The sequence below is a fragment of the Pogoniulus pusillus genome, chromosome 24 (genome assembly GCF_015220805.1).
Source record: "Pogoniulus pusillus isolate bPogPus1 chromosome 24, bPogPus1.pri, whole genome shotgun sequence".
Classification (NCBI taxonomy): Eukaryota; Metazoa; Chordata; class Aves; order Piciformes; family Lybiidae; genus Pogoniulus; species Pogoniulus pusillus.
This window is the reverse complement of record NC_087287.1, coordinates 8079966-8091535: the sequence shown is the minus strand read 5'-3', so window position 1 is coordinate 8091535 and position 11570 is coordinate 8079966. Positions and strand designations below refer to the sequence as shown.

Genomic DNA, 11570 nt, shown 5'->3' with positions numbered 1-11570 from the left:
TGGTGTTTATTTCCTTATTTGAACAGTCCTTGACATTTGTAAAGCACTTTTCTCAAGGAACTACATATTTCCTACCAATTTTATTGACATTAAGGCATGCCCTACATTGCATCTGTCTCAGCCTCCTGAACAGTAAGGTATACACATGCCCTGGTAATGATCATAGATGGGGTTGGAAAGGACCTTTGAAGGTCATCTAGTCTAACCCTCCTGCAGTGAGCAGGGACATCTTCATCTTGAGCACGTTTGCCCAATGTCTAGTTCAAGCTGACCTGAAATGTTTCCAGGGATGAGGCATCTACTACCTCTCTGGACAACCTGGAATAGAATCTTACCACCAGTGTTGTTATAAAACTTCTTCCTTTCAGCTGATCTAAATTGCCTTCACTCATTCAGTCACAACAGGCCCTGCTAAAATGTTTGTTCCCATCTTTCTTGTATGCCCCTATAAGCTACTGCAAGTCTGCAATAAGGTTTCCCAGGAGCCTTCTCCAAGCCAAACAACCCTGATGTCCTTATTCTGGTTAGTCTTCCCATGAACTCTTGTGGAAATCGTTGCTTCTATAATGTTATGCATATGTTTTGAGGGCTCGGGAAGGATGGGGAAATTACAAACATGTGAGCTCTAAACTGTAGAGAGAATGAAGGCTGCCAGTGTTTCCAGAGCTAAAGATAGGATCTGAGCTGACCCTGTCCCTCCTGTTCTCTCATCCCCACGACTGCAGTGGGAAGCAGCACATGAAGCCTGGGAAGTAAGTTAAGGCTATAAAAGCGATTGCGTTTGGTAATGTCATGTCCTTTTTCATGGCATGGATAAAACACGTCCAAAACAGTGCCTGGAGTGGGACTCGACTTTTGGGGGAGGGTCTGTGCGGAGGTGATGAATGGCGCCACAAGCGGAGCTGCTCACTGCAGACAACCCTCGATCCTTTCCGCTCGGCAGCCCCTTACGCCCACCCGGGGGCCATGTGGAACCGCAGCGCGCCTCTCCCGCCGGCGTTAACGTCATTTCTCCACCGACCTTCCCGCGTACTGCGGGACCCTGAGCACCGTCCCGGGCCGGGCACGCCCGCGGCGCTGCTTCCTCCAGGGGTGCGCACCGAGGCCGGGAAACTTTCGGAGAGAGCCACTTCCTTGCCCGGCGAGGCGTGGGGGAGATGTCAGATGCCGGGAGGGAGGAGGGAAGGCGGGGAAGCGCCAGCCGCATTCCCCCCCCGCCAGCTGCAAGACGGCCATTTAAGCCCTGGGCGAGGGGCCGGCGGGAGCGGAGTCTGAGGGAGGTGACCGATCCGGCCCGGCCCAGCCCTGCCCTTCCCACCCCTCTGGCGGCTGGCTGTCCCACTCACCCCCTCACTCCGCCCCACGCAGGGCTTTCCCCGGCGCGGCGGCCCCAGCCCCCGCCAGCCGCCTTTCCAGGCGGGGAGCGCTAGAGGGAGCGGCGGAGGGGTGGGACGCCGGGCGGTGCGGGGCGCGCAGCCCGGCCATGTCTCCGGGGGAGGCGGCGTCGGGCTGAGCGGCCGAGCGCGCATCGGGGAGCGCTCTCCGCCACCATGAGGCGGCTGCTGCTGCTGCTCCTCTTGCCCTGCCTCCTGCTCCTGCTGTTGCCGACTGAGGTGAGACCGCGGCGGGGGGCACGGGAGGCAGGGAGTCTGCCGCCGCCCGCCGCACCTGCCCTCGCCGGGAGCTGCCCCCGATCCGCTCCGTGCTGCGGGGGGCCGTGAGGTCGGCGGGGCAGGTGTGTGGATGGGGCTCGGGCTTTGTGCCTTAGCGGTTCCGCCCGGAGAGGGGAGGGGAGGCTGCGGCGTGGCCCGGCGGAGGCGGCGCGCACCTGGAGCGGGCAGCTGGTGGGGTCTCCGGCACTGCGGCCTCCCCCGGTGTGCTCCGTCTGCCCTCCGGGGGTCTGAGCCCCGACCGGCCCCCCCGCGGTGGCCACTGCCGGCCGCCTGCCGTGGGGAGGTGGCCAGGCAGGAGCCGGTGGTTCAGCAGCGTGGCTCCTCTCCTCATGGGGCTGCCCCGGTTGTTTACGTCGCTAAAGGCTGCTTTAGGTGGAGCAGGGACGGCTCCTGGCTCCCCACCGATACTGCAGCCTGCCCTCCTCATGTCGCTGCTGGTTAATTAGTAATACAGTATTTGCACATCGCCCGTGCAGGTGGTGTACATCCCCCACGGGGTTACGGCTCGCAGGAGCCGTGCGGAGTTTTAACGGAAAACCCTGCGGCGGTGCGGAGGCAGCCGACCTGGCCGGATAGGGCCACGGGGTAGCAGGAGGCCTCTGCCAGCACCCTTGTGTTCAGTTCTCCCTCTTTGCCCGAATGTGTTACGGGATGCCCTTACAGGAACACCTTCCAGTGATGTAAACCAGAACCTTTTGCCAGGTGATCCTCGATCCTTTGCCAGGTGACTTGCTTATGGCATGCTGGCACAGACTTTCACCTCTGCTTCTCTCAGCTGATCGCTTCCTGGTGTTTCCACAGGAGCACTGCATGACTGCTGTGAACTCAAATGTTTCGCTCTTTGCTGAACTTTTGCTCCCAGGTGTACCTGCCTGGCCTCTGCCTTAATGGTTTCTGCTGTAGAAGCATGAAGCTGTCTTGTTATAGGCCACGGTGCTTAGTAATCTGTGGTGACAGTTCTGCCTGGCCTGTGTGCCAGTCCCACCCTGAAAGCTGCAGAGCAGAACTGGGCAACTGCTTTAAAATGTTTTTTACGTATCTTGCATTGGCACCAGCTTATGATAACACTCAAAGGCTATCATAAACCTTTGCTTCCTCCTCCTTTTGCATCTCATTCAGCTTGGGGTACCTTGGAGTGGTTTTATTTTTCCGTCTCTCTTTGCTGTTGTACCAAGCCTAGGTTTAAAAATTTATTTCTGAATAAGGTTGGCTTGGGAATCAGCATATTCCAGCATTTTGGAAGAGCTCAGGGCAGGCCTGGATTGCCCTTGGGTGTAGCCTTTCGGACTCACCCAGTCAAGAGGAACCTTGTGTGGGCATGTGGTTTGTATTGACTTCTCTTCCTTGAAGCAGAGGAGCCTTTATGTAATGATCTATCAGCCATGACCCTTTATGGTTTGTAGACTTTCTTAAGCAGGGTATGAAATCTTGTGACAATAGCAGAGCTCACATCAGTGTGCTGTAGAACAGAGGTAAGATCTGCAGGTTTTGGTATGGCTCATAAGTTTAGGTGGAAGCTCCTCAATTCATGGTGTCATGATCTGAAAACTCAAAAGTCTGCAGTTTTTGTCCATCTCATTGTGACTTTCAGTGTACCTGTGAATGTGAAGGCTGGTGGAAGTCTGCATTCCCCAGCCCTCTTCACTGGTGCCAGTCAGCACCTTGTGGAATTTTGAACACTAGGAGAACTTGCTTGATATACAAAGAGAGGTGAGGGAAAAGGCCCCTTATGAGTAGGGGGAATAGGATGTAAATTGAGTCCTCACTGATGGTGTGACTTGACTTTGTATATTGTTCACTCGTTTGAAAGCACTGATTTTCAGTGAGGCATCTGGCAGGTAGGGAGGACAGCTCCTAAGAGAGATGTGTGATGTTCATATAGCCTGTTAATGCCAGCAGTAAGGATGAAGGACTAAAGCCTTGCTTGGAGGGAGCACATACTCCAGGCACAATACTTGTTGCCTGTTCCAAGTAAAGGTGAACATGGTCTTGCCTTCTTAAAATCAGGGAGGAGTTTTGCTCTTTGTGGTGGGTTCTTTGCACAGGTTAAGGCAGCGGTCAGAGCTGGTCCATATTGTGATGTGGTATGTGTGCTGGTATGGGGATGTGGCCTGGGACTACCTAGTGAGGTGTTCAGCTGGTACAAGGTGACAGCAGCTGTCACTGCTATCAGGCTTGTGGGATATGTGTTGCCAGTAAGAACTGTTGCCTGTTGTCTCCAGTCTCCCAGCCAGCCCATGAGAGGAGAGGCAGCAAGTCATGTGGAAGTGGCTCTTGGCTGGGTCTGGCCTCTGCACTGCCTTTCAGATGACTGTGGGGTCGGTAAGGGGACAGTGTTCCTAACACAGACAGCATTGTCGGCCCAAACATGCCAGGGCTGGGGAGCATCCTGAGCTGTGGAACAGCTGTGTCATGGCAACTCCTGGGTGGTGTGACAGGCATATGATCTTTCTGTGGCTTCTTTTACTCAGGGATAAGCATCTTCCTTATTTTTAATGAATTTCAATGTATTGTGCAAAGTTGGAGTTATTAAAAGACAAACCTTGCTATGTGGTTGGTTGTTTTTTATGGGAGCTGGTGACTTGAGAATGGTCATATTAGTGGTATGACAGTGTCGCATCTACCTCTCAAGATCAGTGAACTTTTGTGCTTCAGTTTTTGTGTGCTTTTGGTACTTAGAGTTATACTCTAAGGCCTTTTACATGCACCTAACAACTTGTTCTTACAAATTATTCCATGCACAGACTCCTACTGATACTGTGCGAGTCAATTTTAAAGGATTATCACTTAATTACTGATCTGAATATCCAACTGAGGAGTTTAAATGAAGCACTGTCATATTTAAAATGTGGGCTTGCCATGTCTGGATGTTGCATATCAGTTAATTTCTGCTGTGTTAGGAGGAAGTTCTTCACAGAGTGATTTGCCTTTGGAATGGGCTGCCCAGGGAGATGGAGTTGCTGTCCCTGGAGGTGCTCAAGAAAAGACTGAATGGGTGCTTAGTGCCATGGTCTAGTTGATTGGATAGGGCTGGCAATAGGTGGGACTGGATGATCTTGGAGCTCTTTTCCAAACTGGTTGATTCTATGATTCTATATATTGCTCGTTGTTAGTTATTTTAATTCTGCTCCTGTGCAGCCCTCTTAAATCATTAAACTATTTCAGGTGCCTTTCAGTGCACAAAACATTTTGCAAGTACTTTGTGACACAGGTCTGCCATATAGCTAATTTAGAGCTTGTAAAAGCAGGTAAGCTTGAGAAATATGAAGCTCCCTTGCTCCTGCTGTAAATACCCTTCTGGAGTAAACCCTTTAATGACCACTGTTAGGGGCACAGGTATGGGCATCACTGATTTGGAGATCTGAGCAGGCCTGAACTTAGGCAGAATAGACCAGAAGGGGAAGCTGTGGCTGTGAACTGAATTTGCTTGTGTCAGAGGAGCTTAGAAATGCATCTGTCAGGACAAATTATTTTGCTGTGATGATTGACAGTTGATGCTGAAATGCAAAGGCTTTGATTTTTGTCTCAAACTGTGACACAGGTTAATTTTGTTTGCTTCTTGATTTTTATTGGGAGAGCACACACAACACCAGCACCTTCTGCAACCCTCAATAGGTGCTTTGTTTTCAGCATGGCTTGGATGTCCATAGCACCTCCCTAGCTGCATGGGCTGACCTGCACATCGCAGCACGCTCGGTTTCCAATACTTTGATTTTAGTCTCCAGCCAGCAGCACACAACGAAATATCTTCTGCATGTTTGAGATCAGAATTCAAGCCCACAGTGGAAATGTTGTCTGTGCAAACAGCCACGCTATTATTAGTACTTCCTCAATTATGTGAGCTACATGCAAGTCTTTGTTGAGGAATTTTCAGTGCCATCTAAATTTTTGAGTTTGGTTGGAGTTTCTTCAAGTGAGAGAAATTGCTGCTGTTTTAAAATCTTTGATTCTTTCTTGTGTAGGGCATAAGCCATGTAATTTTAATTAGTGCATTTCCTTCTTCCTACTAGAAGTATAGTAGGAAGTAGATCATATAGAGTGAGCATTTCAATGTGAGTGGTTAGGAACTGGGGATTTGATGTTTGTGGATAGGAAGCCTGTCTTGGGTCCCTTTGTTTGGGGTTTTTCTTTGCATGCTGGAAAGATGATTCCTGAGATGAGCAAGGGAGAGAAGAGCTATTAAACTGTCAGTGGCTTCACATCTGGTTGCTAGCCTGATGTGACTGCTTTTAGACTCCAAAATTTGAATGTAAATAGTACCTTGAACATCATGAAAGGTCGCTGGAAGTGTAGGAGGAGCTAACTTTGTTTTCTCTAGCAGAAGGCTATGCAGGAAAGGGAGAGTGAAAGAGAACCTTGCCTTAAATGGAGCCATCAGTAGGAAATTGACTTTCAGCAGGAGATGACTGTGCAGTGGAGAATTATAATTATGGGGGGGGGAAAGACAAGTAAGTGTAGGTGAGCATGTGCTGATAGGAAATGTTGGAAAGCAGCGTGTGGAGGGGGGAAGGAATAATCAGGCATGAGCAGGAAGAGAAGAACAAAACAGATTCTCTGCTCTGGAAAGCTGTACTAAGGCTTCTCTCTTAAGTGCTTTCCAGCTGTTCCCAAATGTATCTGCACATAAACAGGCCTCCTGGGGCTATTAATCTAAAATTCCAGGATGAAATCCAAGATTAAATGGGAAAGGTATTTCTGTGATTCAGCAAAGAATGGACATGTTCATGTGGTCCAACACAGCTGGGTCGATGACCTTGTGGCTTCATTTAGTTATGTTCTGTGCCACTGATGGGCATTCATTGGAAGAAGCAAAGCAATGCCATGCCCCTTGGTAATGCTGGTGGTGTTTGGCACTTCAGTGAATGTAATTAAGGTTATTTTCATACCATCTCCAGGGAACTGGAAAAACCCTTGGTATTAGAAACCACATAGTCCACTAGTTGCTTGTTTCCCTCTGGTTTACCTGAAACACCTTGGGCCGCATAGGAAAGCCTCTTTCTCCACCTGCAGAAATGTAATGGAGAAAAGGAAACTGCTCTAACTGCCTCTCAGAATAGAGGAAACTGCACCTACGGCCACAAATCAAGGAAGGAATGATGTTGGTGTCTGTTGTGGTATCAGACCTTAGGGGTCTGTGACTGATCTTGGCTTTATGTGGCGCTTTAGACCTAGTTGGTATGTGTGGGGGAGAGAGCTAGGATCTATGTTTGATGCAAGTCCTACTTTGGGGAGGAGAAGGTACCACTGGAAGGATCGCCCTTAAGCTCTCTTAACCAGTGCCTACAAATCCCCTTCTTTCCAGTGCTGCTCATCTGCTTGGTTTCCTTTTCTATTCCTCTTGCACCTCCTGTTTGTTTGGTACACCTCTTGACTTTTCCCATTTTGTTCAGCTTTAGCCAAACTAAATGTACAAAAGACATGTTTAGTTTGTCACTGGTGAGTGCCTAGTGCATGCCAAGTTTTTGTTGCCTACTGCATCTGGGTTTCCACTTCAGGCTCTGAAACTGATTTTTAAATGCTGGGTTGGGTGTTTTGTTTACTGGGAAGACTTCATGGTCTTATGGTTAACTTGCTTGGCTTTGTAGTGCGCGGGAGAAAGCCATCTACATAACAGTACCTTTGTTTACCGGGCACCATATGGGCCAGGAGTTGACTGTAAGGAATCATTTATGTGAACTTCACCCCTATTTCCCCCCGTTGAGGGTAAGAAATTGCTGCTTCCGAGACTAAAAAATCATCAAGTAAAGACTTGAATATCAGTTTACTATAAATTAGAGTCTGTCTGTTGTTGCCTGGTGAGCAGATGCAGTCTCTTAGCATATCCGTGTTGGAGGCTGCGGGTGTTAGAGAAAGGGTGAGGGTGACATCTGGTCCTGACTCTGTGAGTGGGTTTCTTCTGAGCCCGAGGGTGCTGGAACCCTCTTTCCCATCAGAGCCCAGGTGAAAGGAAGGACTTCAGTGCCTGGGAGCTTTTCCTGGTTAGAATTTTATAGTTTGTATCTAAAACACAGCTGGCTCTGTGATTAGGTGCATTCTCAGATTAATTCCTTACTTCCTTTTGGCAATATTTTGTTAGGGTTTTTTTGGGTTTGGTGTTTTTTTTGTTGTTTTTTGGTCTGCCATCTTGCAAGGAGTTGAGTTGATTGTAGCCTGACTGGGAGTGTTCCCCAAAGAGAAGTTACTTTTGCAGACCATCTTTGTAGAAACCCAAGCTTGTCCCTGGGCATTGGGGGACTGTAGCTTGGCATGTTCTGACAGGTTTAAATGCACATTTAAAGGCTCTGCTTCTACTAGTCCAGTGGGATTTTTTTATTGTTAAGTTGTATGGAGATGAATCATTCATGGGTTTAGGACATGTTGGTAGATGGGTGGCAAGACAGGGGACTTTGCATACCTCTCTGAAGACTGCAAGCCATAGTTATGACATTAGGTGTCTTGTTCTGTTTGCTCATGGTTTGTCCCTGCAGTGGGAATGGCTCTGGAGGGTGTTTCCCACAGAAATGCTGGTGACATTTGTTTCTGCATTCCCTGCCATGGTGGAGCTTAGACTGAGCTTTCTCTATTTCCTCTGGGGTGCTTGGTTTCTGACAAGTTAGAATGTTTGTAATAAGCTTCTTCGTTAATGATTTTCTTATATGTGCTCATAAAGAGGTCACTGCTGACGAAGCTGCTTACAGATCTGCTTTGGAGTCCTCATTCTTCAGTGACAATTTCTACCCAGTCTGTGCCTGGAAACGAGGAGATTGGGCAGGGATCATCTGAGGAGTGCTGTGTTGCCTCAGGAGATGGGAGGATGATGCAAAGGATGGGGCAGCAGGCCATGGCTAGAGGAAGGTGTGGTTTGGGGCAGTCCAACCTAGCGTGCAGCAGCACCGAGGCATGAGACCAGCTGTGAAAGCTTCCTGCTGCCTCCCTCTAGTGCTTCTTGTGCCTGCCGTGTTAATAGTCCCTGCAGATAAGTGGAGCTCACTTCTTTTCGCTGCCTGTCCATCCTGGGGTTTCCTCATGTGCAAAGCAGCTCAGATTCCCAGAGCATTCCCTTCAAACTTTGGACTTCATTTTGCCCAAGATGTCATGATACAGGGGAACAAAGTGGAACATTGTGAGAGTTTACAGAGTTATCTTCATCTGGCCGCAGCCTCTATCAGCTGAAGGACAGATGATTTGTTAGTTACTATCCAAAATCATAGTGAGAGGGACATTATCTTTCTCATGCTTTGTCTAAACTTACTTCAGTGCTTGTCTTTGTGCAAGGTGGCCTACACATTTTAAGTGGAAATGGCAGGGAGGACACTAGAGTGGTCAGTAGCATCCAACTGAACGTAGGAGCGGCTTCTGCTCCTAGCAACATCTGCAACAAGAAGATTTGCCCTGATGGAAAGGTGACTGCCTTTCTGTGCTGGCAGGGATATGGGGCAAATCATCTCTCTAAGACCAAGATGTAGCTTTGGCTGAGGAATAGAAGAGCTTCTGCTGATACCTGCTGGGGCACAGGTGGAAGAAACGCACATTAGTAGCAGAGAGTATCAATGTGGAAACATCAAAAGAGATTCCACTCAGCTTTGCCAGTGGTTTTTTTGCACTATGAGACATGTTGAGGTTTCAGTGTACTTTTTAAATGTTAAAATGTGGCTTGTTATGAAGGGAAAAAATGGGTATCTGTGGCTGTCATCAGATTTGCATATGCAAAATTGTGTTGTCTTAATAAAGGAGTTTAGGAGTTTCCTCCTTTCATGCTCAGTCTTCTTCTCTAATTCTGCAGGAACTTTATGTACTTACAAATGCCTCACTCCAAGAGGGCAATAAAATGAACAATGATAAATTGGTAGGGTTCCTTTTAGGTCATCACACTGTATTTTCTGTACTTATTTTTCTCCAGTGAAAGCAGACACAGAAATTCTAGTGTCATACTTGTGCTGCACATACTATAATCACCAGTTTATAACCCAAATTGGATTTGGAGAATTGACAGCTTATGGTTTTCCTGCTACATGAATTATGTTTCTTTCAGTCTCCTTGCAGGATCAGCCACAGTTTCTAATATTAGGCTCAGAGTTTAATACCAATAAAAATGTGATTGTTCTGGTCAATTCCAGTGCCATGTTTTGGGTAAGTAGGCTGTGCCTGGTTAACTGAGTTCTGTGATGGTTTCATCTTCTATGCATTTTTACCTTTTTTTTTATATCTACAAAGGAGAAGTGCAACCTGATCTAGTGTGAGGCATCCCTGCCCATGACAGGGAGGTTGGAACTAGGTGATCCTTGAGATCCCTTCCAGCCCTGACAATTCTATGATTCTATACAAGAAACATAGTCACAGTTCCCTTCCCACAGCCCTGGCAAATGCATATCTTTAACAAAACTGAAAAAAAAAAAAACCCAAACCAAAACCAACCAAAAAACGTTCTTTCTTTGGGGAAGTTCATTATCTTTACTTCAGTTTGCAGAAGTCTTCTGAGGGGAATCCACCTCTAGGGTGGCACCAGATGGGCACCAGGAAGAAATAAGCATTCCAGCTTTGAAGTCTGGATCTGGCTGTTTTTTTAACTGGCACACTGTGGACACCACAGACACAGGCCTGGGTTTTTACATTCAGAATTTCCAGTTGAAGCTATATCTGACAGCTGAAGGAGACTGACACTCTGACATGAGATAAAGGGGCAGCCTTAACATCTGCAGAGTGAAAATACTTCCCTTTTCTTTTTAAGTACCTCTCCACAATCCAAAACCTCATTTCTGGAATTTAAAAAATGGTACATTGTTGAGAAAGTTGTTTTGCCTTTTTTCTATTGGTGACTTCTAGACTGGCCAGTTGTCCTTTCTAATGAGCTGTGTACTAATTCTGATGACTCTCCTTACAACCAACTGAAAAAGCCACACTCTATCAGTACTGTTAAATTGAATGAGTTCACTTGAATGCTCAGTGATAAATTAAATGCATTGCTGCATCCACATTGAAATAATTGAAACTCTTCTAACTACATGCAAAGCATCAGTAGATGTTGGTATTGTGAATGTGTTAACTGAAATCCAATTTTAAGACATAATTATGGGAAAGAACAAGGCTGTAAGATCTGGAATTAGATCTGTTGGCCCTTTGTCCTTTAATCTCCATAACAATGCAGGTAATTGTATGTATATAATAAATCTCCACAATGTTCTCCTTTGTCCCTATTACAGACAAAGGAAAGATTTCTTTCCTTTTAACTTATCAAGGACTTGCATTTGGAGATGTTAAAATTTCTGGGAGGTAGTTACAAATTGAAAATCATCTACCCAGCTGACAGAAGTAAATAATAGTAATAAAACAATCTAAGTGCAGAATTCCATCTGGATGCAAGCATCTTTTCCAGCTTAACAGTTACAGATGAATACTGTTATAAAGAGTTCATAAGAGAAATCTGTCATGGCCAGCATCCTCCAGCAACATGCCAGTGCATTTTTATCCTCTCATTGTTTCTTTCTTCATCTGTAAAGATGCTTCATTGCTGCTGAAAGGTAGCTGATCTGGAGTATAAATGTCTCAACGAGATGTATTTCTTTTTTTAATGTGGATTTGAGATGATGTAATGAAAGTGTAATTGCTTTGGAGCTTTTATTGTGTGTGCCTGATTCCTCTGTGACATCGTCATTTCTGATCTCTGCTGTACACTTCCAGTAAAAGATAAACATTGAAGATGCTAATAATTGGCTCTTTATAGTCATGAAATTGAAAGCTGAAAATGCTTGGAAAAAAAAAAAAAGAGGTATATCCTTAACTCACTTTATAATCATGTAACCTGTTTCCAAAAAAAACCAAAAAACCCAGATAATTTAAACACACACCCCCCCAAACCAGGCATTACCTGCTTTTGATGATTAAAGCATATAATTAGTTTATTGTACTCTGTGTTAAGCT

The 11570-nt window shown here is 46.6% G+C and overlaps 1 protein-coding gene across 3 annotated transcripts in view; it reads left to right on the top strand.

The window, feature by feature from the left end:
* The first annotated feature begins 871 nt into the window (after positions 1 to 871).
* PTPRJ (protein tyrosine phosphatase receptor type J) overlaps positions 872 to 11570 on the top strand; it is a 72215-nt gene continuing 61516 nt past the window's right edge. For all 3 annotated transcript variants that reach the window (XM_064163241.1, XM_064163240.1, XM_064163239.1), the window contains exon 1: positions 872 to 1613. In XM_064163241.1, the coding sequence (XP_064019311.1) occupies positions 1551 to 1613 (63 nt within the window). In that variant the 5' untranslated portion in view covers positions 872 to 1550. The remainder of the gene's footprint in view (positions 1614 to 11570) is intronic.